The sequence below is a fragment of the Lissotriton helveticus genome, chromosome 10 (assembly GCF_964261635.1).
Source record: "Lissotriton helveticus chromosome 10, aLisHel1.1, whole genome shotgun sequence".
Taxonomy (NCBI): Eukaryota; Metazoa; Chordata; class Amphibia; order Caudata; family Salamandridae; genus Lissotriton; species Lissotriton helveticus.
This window is the reverse complement of record NC_136071.1, coordinates 191,570,675-191,591,181: the sequence shown is the minus strand read 5'-3', so window position 1 is coordinate 191,591,181 and position 20,507 is coordinate 191,570,675. Positions and strand designations below refer to the sequence as shown.

At 45.7% G+C, this 20,507-nt stretch overlaps 1 protein-coding gene across 1 annotated transcript in view; it reads right to left on the bottom strand.

Annotated features, from left to right (window-relative positions):
* The window catches only part of LOC144786128 (uromodulin-like), a 649,354-nt gene that overhangs the window by 396,097 nt on the left and 232,750 nt on the right, over window positions 1–20,507 (bottom strand). Inside the window, exons 9-10 of the mRNA XM_078665094.1 lie at window positions 11,531–11,668; window positions 11,434–11,448 (exon numbers count right to left, since the gene is read on the bottom strand). Coding sequence (XP_078521220.1) covers window positions 11,434–11,448; window positions 11,531–11,668 — 153 coding nt within the window. The remainder of the gene's footprint in view (window positions 1–11,433; window positions 11,449–11,530; window positions 11,669–20,507) is intronic.

Below are 20,507 nucleotides of genomic sequence, written 5' to 3'. Positions count from 1 at the left end.
TCATAAGGGCCTTGACCCTGTATCTTTGGGAAACGATTTTGCTGATCGAGTGGCAAAACAATGCGCCATGGAGCAGATGGGAATAAATCCGAAGCGGGGTGGGGCTGGAAACAGCTGCCAACTTAGGATGTTTGAAGAAGTGCCTACCTGGGATGAAGTGAGAGAATGGCAGCATGTGACGCCCTGGGAAGAGAAAGAGAAGTGGAAAGAACAAGGTTGTAGACCGAGACGTGAGGATGGTGTCATTGTGGGCCCGAATGGTATGCCTGTGCTACCCAGACAACTACTTGCCCCAATGGCCAGACTGATACATGAAGGATCACACATTGGGAGGGATGCCATGGTTCTGGTATTTCAACAGACTTGGTACAACAAGAAGTTCAGGAAGGTAGCAGAGTCCCTTTGCCAGAGGTGCTTGACATGCCAGCAGTTCAACGCTGGCAAGAAAACAGTAGTTGAGCTGGGGAAAATTGGGAGATCAGGGGGTCCCTTTGTGAGAATACAAATTGATTTCATTACCATGCCCCGTTGTGAGGGAAAGAGATATGTCCTTGTCATTGTCTGCCTGTTTTCAAAATGGGTGGAAGCCTACCCAACCTCCCAATGTGATGCCATATCAGTAGCTAAGATGTTGCTGAGAGAGCTAGTACCGAGGTTCGGGGTTCCAGTCTTTATTGACTCAGATAGAGGCGGACATTTTCAGAATGAAATCTTGGTTCAGCTCTGCAAAGCATTTGGGATCACACAAAAGCTGCACTGTGCATATCATCTAGAGGCTTCTGGAGTGGTAGAACAAATAAATGGCACCATAAAGAATAGATTGGCAAAAATATGTGATTCCACTAGCATGAACTGGATAGCTGCCTTGCCTCTTGTTCTGATGGGACTCAGAAGCATTCCAGATCGGAGAACAGGCCTGAGCCCCCATGAGATCTTGATGGGAAGAGTGATGAGACAAGCATGGGTACCAGGATACAAACTGTTAAGCATTTCTGATGATTTGGTACTTGAATACTGCAAGCAACTGGGTGACCAAGTGCGTTCTATCTCTCGCCAGATTGGGGCAGACGCTGTCGCCAACCCGACAACACCAGTTCACAAATTGGTTCCTGGTGACTAGGTTAAAATAAAGAAGCACACTCGTTCAAGTTGCCTTGCACCAAGGTGGGGAAAAAAGCGGCAAGTAATCCTGGTAACGACGACTGCTGTAAAGTGCGCCGGCGTTCCCAAGTGGATCCATGCCAGCCATACCCAGAAGGTGATACCTGACGAGGAGCCTGGAGCAGAAGGTTTTCCAGCTGAGGGGTCTGCAAACGTTGGTACTGAAGTAGCTGACGACAGACGACCGAGCACCAGCCCAGTGGAGGGTCCCATAAACGTTGGCCCGGAGGTAGCTGATGACGCATGGCCAAGCACCAGTACTGCTGAACATCCAACGGATGCTGGTCCAGAAGTAGCTGATGACGAGCTGCCGGGAATCTGGCCAGAGGATTGGATACCCATTGTCGAGCTCCCTGGAGACCCGCTCAGAACAAGAGAGCGAATAAGAGAAGACAGAGAGTGGAATAGAGAGGTCGAGCAAGGCACAGGCGAAGACCCTCAGATCATTGAGATTCACATCAAGTCTGAGGACGAAGAAGAAGGTCAGACAGGGACAGATCAGGTGATTGACACACCTCCACTAACTCCTGAAAACGAAAAGGGACAGACTAGAAATAGTGTAATAGTTCGAGCAGAAGAAAATAAAGGGATCGAAGTGCTTGAACAGGATCAGTTAGAATTAGAAGAACGTGTTCAGTACACAGAAACAGAGACATTCAAAAGCAAAAACAATTTTTCACCTGAACCAGGCCAGCTTAGTAACCAGGCAGAAGAAATAGATACAAGACCTGGGCCTAGTCAGACAGGAAGGGAAGAAACAGAAACCGAAGCGCCACCGACAAGTGAAAATAAAAGAGCATTAGTAGAAAGCTCGATCGCGGTGCCAGCCAAAAGACTAAAGAAAAAGAAGCACATTGAGCCAAGGTATGTTAAGAGACTGAAATTAAGACTAAAAACAGTCCAAGAGAAACTTGCAGATATAAGAAGAAGTCCTCGAATTGCAGAAATACCTGAAGCTACCTCCAAGAGAAGAAGTGAGCGAATAAAAAGACAAAACGAAAAATATCAGGACCCGGAGTGGACCTACTTAATCTTGGAAAATTTTGAGGAACTTGACATCACTGACGAAAGTGACGGAGAACCGGTTGCTGAGTACTCTGAAGAAGAGGAAGACGAGCTCACCTGAGGTTGCACAGAGTAAGCTACCTGTGTAAACTTGCAAAGAGGGGTTGAGAAACTTCTTCTGAGCCGAAATGTCTGAGTCAAGAACGAATGGAAGGCCTAGCCGCAATTGTTGCAAAACATGCTGTAAAGTATGTATATGTAGTATAGTTATAGTCATATTAGTTTGGATAGGACTAACAGTTTTCATTCCCTTTATGGTTAGTAAAAATACTAATATTTCCCCTACTCAGATCACTGACCCTGAAGAACTGACAACACGAAGTGTAGAAAGACGTGAGAAAGCACTCAGACAAACAAAACGAGACTTAGATGCATCAGATGAGGAAGGACTACATTACCACGGAGTTAAGAATAAGACACACTCAAATGTTTTCGCAAACTTGTTAGTACACTATGTAGAGACCATGGAGATAGACGATTGCTATGTCTGCATGAAGCTACCTACTTCTGTAGCTGAAGGCGTGACATACCATCACCTGCCCCTGACATATGGAATTTCCTGTAGTGTTTTAGCAAGCTTATTTTACAAAAGAGGACCGTTACAGTACTATTACTCTAACAATGACGTGATCTTTTCTGAACTTCCCATTCGTGGAAATCTGAATCCTGTACATATAAAAAGTGACGTAATACGTTATATGGGAGACTACTTTTTGACTATAGGCAATATAGACATAGCTGAAGCACATAGAGACAACCTGACCTGTTCATTGCATGAACAAGAGAAAATATTTTTAAACATGGCAGAGAGGAGAAGGGAGAGTTTCCAAAGAAAGGCAAATGACAAAGAGCAGAAAACCCCTAAATGGGCTGAGAACATGGAAAGCACCTCAACTGGTGGGGCGGGACCTGCTCTGTTGCTGGATTTCGAGAAGAAAGGGAAACTCTGTCTTCACCGCGAGAAGACTGATTATTATAATAACATTTTCATTGGTTCCAGTCAATGTGAACACAATTACAAGGTAATTGGAGGTTGGGGTTTCAAAAATGGGTCAGAGCCTGTGTTTCTTGGAATTTATTATATATGTGGAGACAAGGCTTATTTCAAATTGCCGGATCACTGGTATGGAAGCTGCTACTTTGGCATTGTTTTCCCGAAAATATACCATGTGAATGAAATTGCTGGAAGCAATGAAAACTCTAATGGCGTAGTGCGTAGTAAAAGAGAAAGCGTAGGTGAAATAATGGGTAGTATTTTTAGTGCACTGATACCTGGAGTGGGAGTGGTTCTGAACACTCATAGAATTTGCAAATTGTCCACGATAGTGGATGTGCTGTCTACTGACACAGCTCATGGATTTCTGCTGGTCAATACCCAAATGGTTGCGATCAGAGCAATGGTTTTGCAGGACAGACTTGCTCTTGACACCTTATTAGCAAAGGAGGGCGGAGTCTGCCGGATGTTGAAGGCGCAACATTGTTGCACTTACATTCCGGACAAAAGCGTGCAGCTCAAAAGATATGTGAAAAACATTACTAATTTGGAAAGGGAACTCAAACCACTCGAGGTTGACAGTGCCTGGAAGAGACTAGTTGATGGTCTCTCAAATGTAGGTCACTGGTTTGCTAACTTAGGTAGAAGCTTATTGTTCAAAGTACTGATGCCAATTGGAATTATAGGTCTTATCCTATTTTTCATATTCGTCTGTTGCAAATGCCGAAGGCATACTAAGAAGTATCAGGTGAATGAAAATGAAAAAAGAGCTTAATTAAGCGCACTGTGGCCAAGCGGCTTCCTGGCGCTGGGGGGGGTAAGGGGGGGGGGGGGAAGGGGAAGGGAAAGGGAAAAGAAATGGATTCGGCACTGCAGACAATGGGACTAACCAGGGAAGGCCTGAAGAAAAAGAAAGGTTTTTAGTGCTTTTCGGAAAGCCGAGTAGGTGGGAATTGATCGGATAGAGAATGGGAGGCTATTCCAATACTGAGGGGCCAGCACCGAGAAACGGGTGCCGCCAATGCGAGCTTTGCGATAGCGGGGGACTTGAAGAAGAAGTTGAGAGGACGAACGAAGAGTGCGAGAGGGGGTGTAGGGAGTGATCAAGGAAACAATAAACAGAGGGGCAGAGTGGGTGAAGGCTAGAAAGGCTAGGCAAGCTAATTTAAAAGAAGAACGAAAGCGTACAGGAAGCCAGTGAAGGGACTTGAGAACAGGCGTGATGTGGGAAAATTTAGGAAGATGAAAGATGAGCCGGGCGGCCTGGTTCTGGATGGCCTGAAGCCGGCGCATTTCATAGCCGGGGATGCCGGAATAGAGGGCATTCCCGTAGTCGAGACGGGAGGTAATGAGGGCTGAAATGATGGATTTGAGGGCGTCAGTGGAAAAGAAGCGGGATATCTTACGAATGAGGCGGAGGGATAGGAAACAGGATGAGATTACAGCACTGATTTGGGAATGAATGGAAAGATCACTGCTGACTTTGAGGCCTAAAGTACGGACAGTGGGAACTGGAGTAGGGGGAGTGCCAAGAGAGAGGGGCCAGTAAGAGGGGGACCAGGGATTAGAGGGACCACCAGTGAGGACAAGCTCCGTCTTGTCGGGGTTTAATTTGAGGTGGTTCGTGATCATCCAGTCGGAAATAAAAGTTAAAGTGGAACTAAAAAAGGAAGAAGAGTCGGGAGTGGAGAGATCGAAGATGAGCTGGAGGTCATCAGCGTAGTTATACACAGAGACCCCCAGCTCACGGAGAGAAAAAATAAGAGGAAAGATGTAGAGATTGAAAAGAAGAGGGGAAAGGGAGGAACCTTGGGGGACCCCACACACCAGAGGGCGGGGAGGGGCGGAAAAGCCAGCAAGCTGGACTGCCTGGGACCTACCCTGAAGGAAGGACTTCAGCCAGGATAGCGCTAACCCCCTAATGCCGGCTGCGCTGACACGGTCGAGAAGAATGGCATGATCAACCGTGTCAAACGCAGCCGACAAGTCGAGGAGCACCAGCGCCTGGGGGAAGTTGGAATCAGCCCCTCCCTTAAGTTCGTCCAGGACAGCAGTGACGACCGTCTCGGTAGAATGACCCGGGCGGAAACCCGCCTGGTGAGAGGCCAGGAGGCCATGCCTCTCGATGTATGAGGAGAGGCAGGAGGTGACGTGGCTTTCCACAATCTTCCCCAGGTAGGGGAGGAGAGAGATAGGCCTAAAATTAGAGGGTGAAGAAGGGTCTAGACCAGGTTTTTTTATTATGGGAAAAACAGAAGCTATTTTGAAAGAAGAAGGGACAGATCCTAGGGCCAGGGATGAATTAAGGAGTGTGAGAGGGGGTCCAGGGGAGTGAGAAAAAAGGGTTTGAAGGATCCGGGCCGGCGCAACGTCAGCTGGCGATCCCGATTTGACCTTGACCAGCAAAGCAAAGAATTGTGCGGTAGTAATGGGGGGAAAGAGATCTAACGAAGAAGGCTGGGGGGGAAGAGGCGGGATGACCAGAGTTTGAGAGACTGCAGGAATGTTGGCTTTGATTGTAGAGATTTTGTCAATAAAGTGGTTATTGAGGGAGAGACAGAATGAGAGGGAAGGGGCGACACTAGCGTTGGTACGGTCGGACGTGGCCAGTTGTTTCACGAGTGAAAAAATATCTCGAGATTTGTTGGAAGAGCGAGCGACTTTTTCCGAGAAATATTCCTTTTTTGTCGAGATGATAGCTTTTTTGTAGTCGTTAAGTAGTGACTTGTACTTGGTGCGAAGAAGAGGACAATAGTGATGCCTCCATTGGCGTTCTGATCGCCTGAGATTGAGTTTTAACTCTTTGAGTTCACTAGTGAACCACCGGTGGGCCTCATGGGGCCGACCAGATTTGATGTTTTTAAGAGGGGCGACGAGATCGCAGGAGGAGGATAACCAAGCACCAACCGCATCAGCTTGATCTTCCAGGGAAAGGTCGGTCAAGTCAGGTGTGGTGGAGGTCAGAGAAGAAGAGAGGAGGGAGAGATCTGTCTTATTCCAGCAACGTGCTGTCAAGTTTTTGGGGTAAGGGACTTTAGGATGAGAGGAGAAAGGAATGTTAAAAGAAATTGAGAAATGATCTGACCAGAGACAGGGAAGAATGGAAAGAACAGAGAGGGGGCAACGCAGGGACCAGATTTGGTCCAAGGTATGACCCTTAGCGTGAGTGGGTGAGAAAACGTGAGGTGAGAAGTTTAAAGAGCAAAGCGTTGCAGAGAAATCTTTAGAAGTTGGGCTTTCTCGAGGATCGTCCGGCCAGTAGTTGAAGTCGCCTAATAGGACGACTGCCGAGTTGTTAACTGATAAAGTGGCTAAAATATCTTGAATAAGGGGAACAAATTGGGGCATTGGCAAAGGAGGCCGGTAGACAAGGACAAAGGTAAGGGGGTCAGTGAGATTGGTGGACCGAGCGACCAGGAAATCCACGTTGGGAATGGGAGAGAGGTCAAGAAGCTGAAACTTCAGCATAGACCGGATGATCATAGCCACTCCACCGCCGGTTTTGCTGGCCGGTCGGTCCGCACGGAGGGCGTAATATGTGTCAGGGAGGATAGTAAGAAGGTCAGGGAGAGAATCAGGAGAAAACCATGTCTCCGTGAGGAAGAGGTAATCAGGGGAATCAGTGGAGAGAAGATTAAAGAGTTCAATCTGATGCTTAATAGCTGACCGGGTGTTTAACAGAAGTGCCGAGGCTACAGGGGATGACTGTGGAAAGGAAGGGGATGCTTGATAAATCGTTGGAGGGGGAGTGGAGGGTAAGAGGGAAGGGGATAAAGTTGAACAGGAAGGTGCAGAGATGCCAAGTGAAGCAATGCGCGCGACTAACGGAAGAGGGACAGTGGAGGGAGTCGTGATTGCATATAGTTGGGCAGAGGTGTATGACACGAATTGGACAGGACCTGTGGCCCCTGGTCCCGGCCGGTCGCGGACGGGCGCAGACGGGCTTGCCTTAGGCGCGCCCGCTGCGCCCGTCCGCTCCTGAATGCAAAAGGAGTGAAGCGGAATGCGGATGAGCTTGAATTGGAGGAAATAAATAATCAGATTTACAAAAGGGTGAAAAATTCTCAACCTACCAAAAATGAGAAGGAAAAATTGAATCGCATGTTGGAAGAGATAGAGTTGTACAAAGTGTGAAAGAAAGTTGGCATCTGGTTCCATTTATATGTGATGATAGTAAATATCATCAAAGAGGGGATTGATAGAGCAAGATTTCGCATCGCGACTTGCTCGATTCACGAACCTCGATTTGTCATAACCTCATAACAAACGTACGTTATTATTAATATCTTTATTTTGGATATGCGTGAAAGGTAGCGAAGCTTGCCTATGTGTTCTACTAAAATGAGTAAACCCTGTGTCTAAAATGGCCGCTGCTTGCCTTTTCGTTTCTGCGCATGCGTAAGGCACAGTCACGTGTAGAGACGCAGTCACATTTTGAGAGGGAAACGGGTGCGCATGCGTAATAACTATAAGATGGCTGTGCATCTGATAACATGCTGAAGCTTTGTGCTGCTGCTCCTGTGATGTTATTCGTTGCACTTATTCACTAATGCATAGTATATTTTTATAATGATGAAACTAAAGTACGAACTTATAACATGTAATACCTTCATTTATTTTTATGTGCTAATTTGTTTTCGCTTACTTTTCATGTATCACGGGAAATGGGGGTCCAAATGGGTACGAGCCATCTTGAAGGTCCCTTCCGCGCATGCTCAGGATGCGAGGCCAGAAACAACCTTGGGCAATGGAACTCAGCCAGCTGGCAGAGACGGACAAGATGCTCCTGAGAAAGAGACCTGCGACCCAGCAGGACGGAGTTGACTGTACCCATATTGAAACAAATGTTAATAATCCATTGTATTTCACTGACTTGTCCCATGGGAACCCCAATCTTGCTAGGCGGCACCTTAGGATGCAAATTAGGCCTTACAATAGTCTGTTCTGATTGGTGTGTTAACCAAATCCTACCTTAGGACCAATTGAAATTGGGGATTCTGACACTTTGCAACATTTGGGGGGTGGTACCCTGTCCCAAAACAGTATATCTAGCCTAGGTTCACCTAGGGAAACTGTCCGACTTGTCTGAATAGCTGACCTGTCACTGACCCAACGCACTCAATAGGTGACTTGAAGATACAGAGCGCTGCGGAGCACTCTGTCCGAATTTGACCATAGACTAAGGTTTTACTAAACCTTAAAAGTGCTGGCGGAGCACTTTGCTGGGAGTTCGTTGACCCAATCGGGGTCCTGACTGATAGCTGCAGAGAGGGTGGAGCGCAGGCGTTGCTTCCGAACTGCGGGTGCTGGTCGTGTCCTGGTGGTCCTGTCCTGATCCTAATCTGAGGGTTTCCTGTCCTGTCCTGGGTGTCCATTCTGCACCTGCTGTCCATTGAGGGGTATCCTTCTTTGAGGGTTTCCTGTCCTTAACTGACCCGTGGCCAGGGTTGGTTTTCACACCAGTCTAGGTAAATATCGCTCTGAATCTCTTGAAACTGCACCTTTCTATTTTTCTGTCTTTGCTTCAATAAAGACATATCTTTGCATATGATAAGTTTTTTTCCATGCTTTCCGCAACTCATTGCATCTCATGAAACTGTTTAGATTATTTTCATAGCATGTTCCTATGTTACCCTTCCTTTTACAAATCATTTTCCTATTTGCAGTTTATAACTTGTTTGATGTGTTCTATAAATTTTCTCACTAAACTGAATGAAGAGATTTTCTGAAGTTATAGCGTGTCCTATTTTTCACGTTAACCGAACTGTTTAGATTTCTAAGTTTTCCCATTCCATAGCATAAATGATACTTGCCCTAGTTATTTCTTCCTCACCCCTGTCCACTCTTACATGATTAGTTTACTAGTTTAGCAGGTTCCCAGTCGCATTTCTCTTAAATCCAAATTGTTTTGTTATCTTGCTTACTGACTGTCTGCTCAATGTAAGTTGGATTTATACACTGATTGAACGTTAGATAAAACCCTATAAAACTTCTAGTTGTCCGTGGTCATTTCATGAGAATCTAAGTTACATATTGAATAGTATGTTTTACTGCCTTTCCTTTTACAGCTAGCTCCCTGATCCATTGTGGTCATAGGTACCCGTAACGGTGGATGGTAAGTCAGGTACACTAGAAATAATCGGAAGGAATCCCACAATTATTGGTAGTAGATGGTGACGTCATCCGATCAATGTATATGGTGATTTGAAATATATGGGCCCGAAGCCGGAAGTGGCGAAATTATTGGTCGGGTGACCCGCGATCTCTAGCAAAGACGCCGCTGTAAAGTATGCTTCTATAGATGATGCCATGGCTTTAGTATGTGCATGTGGAAGAGGAGTGGAATTGGCCAAGTAAGACCTAAAGGCTGCTTCCCGGCTGTTGCCGGTTCACCTAGAGGACTTTTCATTGTTAGGTTTACAGTTTACTGTTTGAAGGAAGTATTTATGTTGACAGAATGTTGCCAATGGGTTGTTCAGGTTCTTGTTCACTATTTAGAATGTTCAGCTCTTTTTGTGTAGTGTTTTTTATCAATTCAGGACTGGTTTCAATAATGTGACACACCATTTGGATGATTTTCTTTTAATTGCAAAGGCTTTTCATGGTCTTATGACGGAGCTTAGTCTTTCATTGGCTCCAGGGAAGACTGAGGTACCTTTGACTACATTTTAGGTATAAAGTTTGATTCTACAAAAATGGAAGTAATTTTTCCACAGGACAAGATGCAGGTGTTGTAACAACTATTAGAGGAAGCTGTTATATCAAAAAGTTGGAATTAAGGAAAGTTCAATGTCTTTTGGGTCCTTTGAACTTTGATTGTCCGGTGGTCAGTGCCGACTGGCTTACTACAGGAGACTTGGTTTTTCTTTGCCTAGTGCACTTTGCCTCATCATAGAGTATGGTTGAGAGCCAGCGTGTGTGCATATTTACCGATTTGGATTACTTGTTTGTAAGGCTTCAATAGTGTTATTATATGGCCTTTGCAGGATGAATGGCTGTGCCAGGTACAGTCCTATTCTTATGCAGCAGGTGCATATGGTTTTAGATTGTTTTAGGATGGTCGATGGGTGGCAGAACTATGGCCGGTTTTTCTATGTGGGTTGCTGCTTGTAGGCAGGTCTGGATCTTTCATTTATAGGCGAGGTCAGCCGGATAATTGTTGGTATGGGGGATCACATGGGAGATGAGCACAGACCAGTGAGGTTGGGACTCTTGGCAGAAGAGCAAGGTTGATGGATTGGAATACGGTGACAGTGGAGCGAGTGATGATGATATTGGGGCATAAACAGTAGGCCAGGTGTGGGTGTGTGAAGGGGAGGAAGTTATAAGCAGGGAGAGGTCTTGAAATTTTAGTAGGGGTGGGTTTGTTAAGGTGATATGATGTCTAGTGCGGTTTAGTTTTGTAAGGCATTTTGCCTAGGGTTTATATGGATGTTTTACTTATTCCAGATCACAGATAAATGCTAATAAAGTGACCTTTTACCCTAAAATTATGGTGGAGTGCATTATTAGAGCCCCATCATGCCCAATTGAATTTCTATGCAATCGAAGAGCCTCATTCTGAGTCCAGTGATGATCCTGATTCGGGTGCAAACTGGAGTTTGTGCCCGAATTGGGATTAGAACTTGTGCAGGTATACCACAGTCCTTCCTTGCACAAATTGTACCGTGTGCAATTTGGGTGGGAAAATTACCACACATTCTGTGCTTTGGTTTGGAGTATGAAAATAGCCATATTACTGTATTAACCCCAATTCCAAGATGCTAAATTCAGAGTGAGTAGGTACTGACACACGATAAATACCACGCCCATAGGCATCTGGATTTATTGAGTGCAGTATTATGACTACCAATTACGGACAACTGCTTCTACCAGAATTTGAAAGTGTTTATTATTTGCCTATATGTTATTTGATGTTTTACCTATATCCACTTCAAATATTGTCATTAGGGGATGGGGTGCTTGATAATATCTAATGTGATGTTATTTGGGTCAAAAGCCCTGCAAGTATCATCAGGGAACAAAGGCCAGATGATGTCACATCTGCTACTGTTTGATTTTGGAGAAATTACATCAATAGTACTTGTGTTTATTGCTAGAGTATGGAAATGAACATAAAGCAGATAGATGGCTTTATACATCAATTAATTCGTTTCTATAAACCACCTACACATTTATTTAGAAAAATATTCATTTAAAATAATAATACATACCCGAAATATTTGTCGCTGAAAAAGAAAAAAATAACAATTAGCCTTATGGTCTCCAGGATGAATTTAGAAATATGCTTTATTTTTCTCTGGACTGTACCTGTAAAACCCTCAATTCGAACTGCGAATGCACTCCCAGCGCCAACAGAGAGTGACCAATTTCCGGAAGGAGGATTTGGGACCTTGAAGATAGATCCCCATTGCTCTGATAAAATTGTGATGATTTCTGCTTCTGTGTCTAAGAAGAAAAAAAATGCATATTAAATGGTATATCATGAAAGAGAATGTGTTAAAATCAAAATAAATCTTGTGACTGATTGTAGAGCTTTTTCTAAAGGTTGAAAAATTAACATCAAAAATAGACTGCATTCCCAAATGGACAAGATATCTTTTAATGTTTCTTTTAGTTTTTTATGGGCACATAAGTCAGGAATAAATTAGAGATGTTGTTCAGGAGTTCATTGTCTTTAAAACTTATTATCAAATTTCAAGCACATGAATGGCGTGGTTGAAACTGACATCTTTTAAAGTTTTTAATTTTTTTTATTACTTTTAAAATAGCAAACATCATAAAAAGAAAAAAGAAGATAAAACAAAGGTAGCTGCAGGGTGCAAGCATTCATGACTGCCCTCAAACCTGTTGCATACAGCCAAAGTCAAGTACAGTACTCACACCAGAACAAAGTTTCAGCTATTTAAGGTAGACCAATATTGGGTAGAGTGCAGCTGGAACACCTGTGAAACCCCAGTGTGCTTTGAGCCTATACCAGGTGAACCCTCTCCTGTCACCCCATTTTGTCCAGGCTGAATTGCTTCCTCCTGATCATGCGGTGCCAATTACGCACTGAGGGGGGTCCAAATATCGTGAGACTAGCCTTAAAGACATCAATTCTCAGTATTCATCGAACCTCTCCTGGTAGTAAGCATGGTCCCTCAGCCAATTTGTTTCTCGCGAAGCCCGGCATTCCCCTCCCAGTGCTTCGCAACCCTTCTCTTGGCCATGAGCAACATCATGGCGATGAGTTTGCAGGAGCATCAAGGGTGTCTTTAACGAATCCTAGCAATGCCATCACAGGTTCTTTGCGGGTGCCCCAGCCCTTCACGTCCTCAATGCGGTCATAGACACTCAATTGCAGTCCCAGGCTAGATGTAAAATATCAGTACACTCACTCCCTCATTGGACACAGCGATTATCGGTACGAAGTCCCATTTTGTAAAGCCCTGCCGGGGTGTAATATATCCTGTGCAGGTACACAGCGTGTCTTAATTGCATTTGATACTTGGGGAAGAGCACAGCTGTCTGAGACCAGCAGTACTTCCAGCAGTTGTCAGTTAGTGTGGGTCCCAGGTTCCGCCTCTATTGCATGCTCTCCCTAGGTACTACCACAGGGTCCCAATCCTGCATGATTCTGTACAATCTCGGGGGAGGGAGAGCAAGCATATTCTCGAGAGTTTTCAATCCTACAGGATCCTGTGGAAATGAGGAATATTTTACAGGTTGCTTGCAGATGATAATACAACGGGGGGTGTCCAGAGGTACACTAGGCAACATGCCTCGCATGGCAATGAAGGTGCCCTCACGATACAGAGCTCCCATTTCAGTTAGGCCTGCTTGGGTCAATTGCCTGCAAGTCTGCCCCTCCAGGGTGAGGGGAAGCATTGGGTTCCACTCCAGCCACAGTTTGGCGGCCTTGAGGCAGTCCAGCAGCGCCCGCCAGCAGAGCCATTTCCACGGCCAGGTAATGTACCCCACCATTTATCCTATGCTCTTAGGGCATATTGGTGGAGTGCATTTCACTGTGTCCAGGGAGCACGGGGACACACTGTCCTCCTCAACCGCAGTGTGTCAGGAACAGCCTGGGATGAAACCAGTAGTTTGCATGCAATAATATTACAGCTCGAAATTGGGGTACTCATAGGCTTTGCTCAAATGGGAGAGTCAGCACGTCCCAATCAAAGCTAAGCTGTCTGCCCACTCACGTCAGAGGGTTATTACAATCAGTGACCGGAAACCGGTGAAGAAGGCTCTGGTGAGGGCAATTGTAATATTAATGAATAAGTAAAGAAGTTTAGGCCGGACAACCATCTTAGCATCGAGAGCGGAAACCCAGTCCATATGGAGACTTCATCCTCCAGCCACTCGACTCCAGCGCCATATTTCTTCTGCCACAACCGGCCCAAATCAGTGCTGATCCATATACCCAGGGACCGCACAGTGGCCTCGGCCCACTCAAGTGGAAACTATAGGTCTGATTTAGATTTCGACAGATGGGTAACTCCGTCACAACAGTGATGGATATCCCGTCAGCTGAAACAGAGATCCCATAGGATATTATGGGATTTGTAGTTTGGGGGCGGGATATCCATCACCGTTCTGACGGAGTAACCTGGTTGCCAAAATTTAAATCAGGCCCTCTGAATTAAAGCAGTCAGTCACCTTTTTAAGGGGGAAGATAAAAGACTTGGGTCAATTTATCCAGTAAGTCCACCAAACCGTAGGAATTCGCGGAGCATGGGCTAGAGATTGACAGACGGCTCAGGGAGACAGAGAGTCATGTCGTCTGCATATATGGACACTGTTCAGCCTGAGAGCAGTAAAATCCATGCCCCTCCTGGCATGGTGCTGTCACAGACAGGCCGCAATTGGCTCCATCACAATGGCGAAGAGGGTTCGGGAGAACGGCACCCCTGCATCGGCCTCTGTTGATGGCTGCCTGAAGAAAAACCGTGACATTGACACAGAATCTAGTCTTAGGGAGTGTGTTCAGAAACCTGATCTATGGAAGGAAAGGTCAGCTAATACCAATCTCTGGAGCAGCACGAAAAAAGGACCACTCCAAGGAGTCAAACACCTTTGTGGTGTCCTGGAACATAACCGTTAGTTCAGTTTATGCAATAGAGAAAAAATGTGAGTAGTTTATGTGCAGTGGAGCGTCCTGGAATAAAACCAGACTGATCCAGCTAGACAATTTTCCACCGAAGGCGCAGGCGTTTGGAGGCAAGCAATTTAGTGAGTATTTTGTTGTCAATATTACTTATGGAGAGGGGTCTATACAATTCACAGCAATATGGATCCTTGGTAAGCTTTAGAATAATAACTAGAAGTGTTTCTTTCAGGATTGGGGGCAGGCAGCCCTTACTCCATGCTCCTTCATACATTGCTAATAGGTGTGGGTTCAGTAATTATCCTTGTAGGACTGCGGGCCTTGTTGCCAGGCAGGCTATTGATGCTTTGAACTTTGTCTTCAGCTGTGAAAAGTATGTCTACGTATAGTCTGTGTGCATTATCCAGCCACAGTAACTGGATGGTGTCTAAGTATAAGGTGAGGCTGTCCACCGGGACGTCTCCCGAAGAAAAATAGTGGGTAGTGTAGTACGCCATGAGCGTCTGTATAATGTCAAGCGTGGTCTGTGAGGTCGTCCCTGTCTCAGTCACCAGCTCCATGATGTAGGAGCTGCACCATTTTTTGGCTTGCCCTGTCACCCTCACCATACCATCTGGCAGTAGATTCCCTTGCAGGAATCTGGTCTCCCACTCAGCCTCCTCCTAATGATCTGATAGCTTCTAGCAAAAAATGCGCCAGTAGGCGCTGGTCATTTGTCTCAAAGAATTGGATGCCTATAGCATGGAGCTCGGACTTCAGAGCGACCAAATGTACTCTATGGTCCCTAAGTACACTAGATTATTTGGCTATGCAAATTCCTCTAATGTAAGCCTGGAAGGCTTCCCAGAGTGCCACATTGGTCTCAAAGTATTCCAGAACAGCAGCTTCAATATTCACAAGAAACACAGGATCACGGAGAGTGGATGGTGTCAACCTCTATGCAGAGGTCGGGGCACCAGCTTTGCCCAAGACAGACGCAGCACTGCATGGATGCGATGGGACAGCGTTCGCCGCAAGTGCTCAACAAGGGTCATGCATGTGCCCACATCCCTCATGATTAGCCAGTAGTCTGTACACAACTCAGTTTCATGAGTCTTAGTTATCCACGTGCTCTCACCTCGCTGGGGATGCCTAGCCCGCTAGATGTGAATGAGCTCTTGATCATCAAACATATAATGCTGCGCAAGAATGAGGTCGCTGTTCAGATGCAGATTTGTCCATGTGAGGGTCCAGTACCACATTAAAATCGCCACCCTGGAGAACCGAGTTCTGGTCATGGGTGTCAATTGTGTGCCAAATATCTAAGAAGAGCTCAGGAGCATCTACATTTGGGCTTTACACACAGGTGATATGACTCTCATACCGGCTGAGTATCTCATTAAGGATAAGGTTCGACACTGGATATTGCGTAAGGAGGCCAGGTTTTGCCTCTGCAGCCACTTTCTGATGAGTTCTATGACCAAGTGCATAAATGGAGTATGTCACCACATGCGCCTCACTGATCCAGCCTGAACGCAATCTGTTCCTCAAGGACTCATCAAGTGCAGCGCCTGTAAAAGTGCTTTGTCCACTTTATAGCGGCAGAGGTATACAAAGACTCATCTTACCTTCCTATGGTCATTGAAACCTCACACATTCCATGTCAGTTTTGTCTATCATAATGGTGAGAGGATGTAGTGAGCCCAAAGAATGTGCCCTGTAGGTACAGATTGTGTCCCCATGTCAGGTGTAGTGTTAGTAACCCCGGAGCGGTGATGTGCTGATTGCGGTGTACAATGCATATATCAAGGACGCCCTGCTGTAACTCTATATGGGATTGCGGTGTACCCCACTGCAGTTGTAGAGAAAAAGCTTTTTGTATTTCCCACACACTCCCCACTTCAACCCACCCCAAATCGTTGAAGAACATTTCCCCTCCCAATAATGGCAAAACAACATTGCAACCACATAGGTTAAAACCTGCTGGGCGGTGTAGCAAATCAGATGGTCACCCCATCTCAGTCAGTGGAGATGGGTGTCTCAGGAAACATTGGTGGGAGTGGAGGAAGGTAAGAGCAAAAGGAGGGTGTGCAGGCTCTTAGACAGGATGGAGAGGACTGGCTCCACACCAGGTCATCCAGGAACATCCTGGCATCCATGGCAGGCCACAATTTCAATCGTTATCGCTGAGATGGTTGTCATGGTCCTTCTCAGCATTGGGGTGCCTCTCAGGCTGTTAGCGGGCATCCTTGCTGCAAAATTTGATTGCCAGCTGAGGGTCTGTAAAGATTTGGGCTTTATCGTCTGACATAACTCACAGTTTTGCTTGAAAGAGCAGGACAAATGGCAGTCCATATTTAGTAGCATTTGTTTCAAGCGGAGAATTCTCTGCAGGCAGCTTGGACATCAAGAGTTAAGAGTAAAGTCCCAGTATATGAAGATCTTGTTCCCTTGTTGCTGGATCTCTCTTCTTTCCTGGGAGAGTCGTAATATGATATCTTGATCATTATAGTGGAGCTGGCGACCCATGATGGGGCAAGCCGGGGGCCCCATTGGGGACCTGGACCCCTGATACCGATGCGCATGCTTCACTGAGAAGAGGGCTGAAAGTCAATCCCTGAACAGAGCCCACAGCATAGATTTGATGTACTCCTCCACTCTCGTCATGGACGTGGATTCAAACAGGCCAAGGATTCGGATATAATTTTGCTATGAACAAGTCTCCAAGTCCTAATTTTCGGTCTGGATGATGGCCAGCACATTTTCCATGTCCAGTAATTGTTCATTGTGCGCAGTGACGCTATCCTCCGCGTCAAGCACATTCTGTTCCAGGTGTCCCAGTCTGTCATCATGTTTGTCCAGGTGGTTGACCATCTGGTCCAGCCAATTGGTGATGGAGTCCAACTTGGAGTTTATTGTCCTGAGGCTATTACGACCTCAGTCAGCAATATTATGAAATCTGAGTCTGCAGCAGTGTCTCCCCCAGTCGTCAGGGCCCCAGCCCTCTGATCAAATCCCTCCGGCCGAACAATTTGCTTTTTCTCAAAGGTCAGTTTGTGTTGCTGTTTGTCCAATTTGGCACTCTCCACCTCTCAAAGGGCACTATAGTCCTCAGTTGACTGCTCAGTAGACAGTTGTCGCTGCGGCCTCGCCTCACCCTGCAGAGAGTCGGGGGCATGAGCAGGCCCAGGTGTCATCCCAGTAACATTGAAGGGTGGGTGCCGGGTGAGAACTCTTCTCACCAGAATCCTCCAGCAAGGGCCCAGCAATTGTGGACCCTGCAGCAATTGTATTGTATTGTATTGTATTGTATTTAATATTTTTACCGCGCATCTGTCACCCTACGGGTATCCTGGTGCCAGAAAGGAAAAATCAGATGGAAAAAACAATACAGAAATGTTTGTGTCAGGTGGAAACGACAGTCAATACTGTTTGATGAGCCTGAAGTAGGTCTTTAGGTTTTAGCGAAGAGCCATGTCTTTAGACTCTTTCTAAATTCTAGCAGGGTATCGGTCAGTCTAATATTTTGAGGCAGTTCGTTCCACAGCCTTGATGCCGAAGTACAGAAAGCTCTACCACCTAGCCTTGACTTCCTAATCCTGGTGGTTACTGCCAGCCCCAAGCTGGCGGAACGCAGAGACCTGGCTGGTTTGTACCAGGTGAGCCTTTCCTGTAATGGGATAGGTCCCGTGTTGTGTATTACTCAGCTATGGCATATACTGCATATACTGGTATTTTTATAATAGAATACTAGTGATATTTTACCTGCAATTTAGCACATTTGTCCAAAAAGTGGGAGGGCCCTGATGGGTTTAATGCACAGTTCCACAAATGTTTTTCATCTGCACAAACCCCCCTTCTATTGGAACTTTTTTGTTTGCTTAACCATACCCCTGCTCTGTCACTGACTATCTTGTTATATTTGTATTTCTTTTTCACTATTTCATTTAAAACTGAGGATTCTATTGATATTATATGTTTCTCCTCTAGCGTGTTAATTCCCTGTTCTAATTTTTCAAGGTTACTATTGAGGTCCCTATTCATTGCTGTTTTAATTTTTATGATTTCCCCTCTGATGGTGGTCTTTAGAGCCTCCCAGCGTATAAGGCCTGAAGTAGCACACGTTTTGTTAATCTGTAGATAGTCGCTTGTCTGTGTGATTCTCTTTCTAATACCTCATTGTTGAGCCTCCAGAGAGTTTATTTTTTGGCAGGTTTGAGTTCAGACAAGGATAAAGTGATACATGAATGCTCGGAGATCACTCTCGTTTCAATTGAAGTTTCCTCGATTCTAGTACTGGCATTCCCAGAAATAAATAGGTACTCAATGCGAGAGTAAGAATTGTGTGGCGTTGAATAGAAAAATAAATATTCTAAACTTTTTCGTGTCTGTCAGATCTTATTGTGGACAAGTACAAAAAAGTGCTAGGAAAAGGGTGTGTTTTGTTACAGCGATTTCTGAGAGATCTGGGAGTGTTGTGTTCTGGGGTGTCTAATCACTTGTTTCCATGTGAGTGATTAAGAGAGGAAGTGAGATACTATAGCTAGTCGTTCCTGGGCTTCTGGGTGCTAAGGTGATAAGAGGACTCAGTCCCTATACACCAAGGTTCTATAATCCTGCGCATAGTTCTATTCTTGGGCAGAAACCATGCAACGTGGCACCTAACGTGAATAATCCTCATTTTCCGATATTGAAACCAGACGGTTCATATCAAATCATTTTGTACTAACGTCATTTGAACAGTCATGTCCGTTCTTTTGCGGTTCAGAATACTCATAGCTCTACGTTGGTACACAATATTGTTCGAAAAAAGTACAAAACAACTTTGGATATATCCAATGGATTTTTCAGTCATCTTTTGGCTTCTGAGATCCGTGTGTAAGAGGCCAGTGTAAGCCAGTCTGTGCCTGGGGCCTTCCCAGATGGCATGTCTTTGACGGCCTGTGTATCACTTCAGGTTGTAGCCAAGCCATAAGATGTTCTCTGTGCTCGACTGTCAGCCTCTGCATTGCAATGTTTGCAAGGTAGTCCGTGGCAGCGCTATCGTCATAGCCAAGCCATGGTTTATATAAGGCAGTGTAATATCTACGAAAACGGTCAGACAGATTTCAGCCGTACCTATGGTCTGCCCTTGATGATCCTGCACCTCATGGATGACATCATCATCATCCCTGTGGGTGGGGGAGTTGCCAAAGTTGCAACTGGTCGGACCCCCTCCCCAAACATATGTGCCACAGCGTACTTCCCTAAGGGATTGACCTCACTCTGTGCAGTGTCATGGAATTCTTCTTTTGTAGTTTTGATACCACCCAGAAGAATCTGCTCCGCCATGTCCCTATGTCGTCGCTCGAGCTCCGCAATCTCCATTTCTAATCGTGCTAGGTGGCTACGCAGCGATAGAAGGACCCCCCATATTTAGCTAGTGTGACGCCTCTAATGTTACCTTTGAATGCCTCCAATATTATTGCTAATTTATCCATTGAACCTATGTTAATGCAAAAAAACTAGTCAATGGCGTGCGCTAGCTCCTCACAAAATACAGAGTCGAACAGTGAATATGGGAGAAAGCGCCATGTGCACGCTGGCGGTCGCAGTGTGTGCAACTACAAGTACACTATCACAGGAGATTATTCTGAATACGTATGCAGGAGATGTTCGCAGCGCGGAATGCAGGAAACCAGTCCCTGTGACAGCAGCCTATAATAAATATGGGTTTGGATATTGTGCACGGACAAATAGTGGGTATAACCCTCCCCCATTGGGTGTCTGTAATGCCAGACATTTAGCATACCTTCCAGCGCAGCTATCTCTGCAACAGCTCAAATGGCAGCGGAGGGCCTCTGAGGAGGACCTTGCAACTGGTCACGGACTGGACAGAGCACACAATTAGAGTCATCTCCCCATACACAGGGCAGGCCCCCTGACATCATCAGGCAGTCATTCAGGGCATGGAAGAACTGTGGATCATCAAAGTTTGGACCGTATATTTCTACCAGTAAAACCACTAAGTCATTCTTGTGACAGTGCACCACTACATATCTGCCCCTCTGATCTATGCACATCTCCTGCAGTTTAACGCCTGATCCCCTGCGCACTTAAACCAAAATGCCCCTGGCATTCGTAGTAAAACCAGCCACCACGCATTGTCCCTGCATTCTACGCTTTGTCAAAACTCTGCTTCGGTACCAAAAATGTTTCCTAAAGTATCACCTC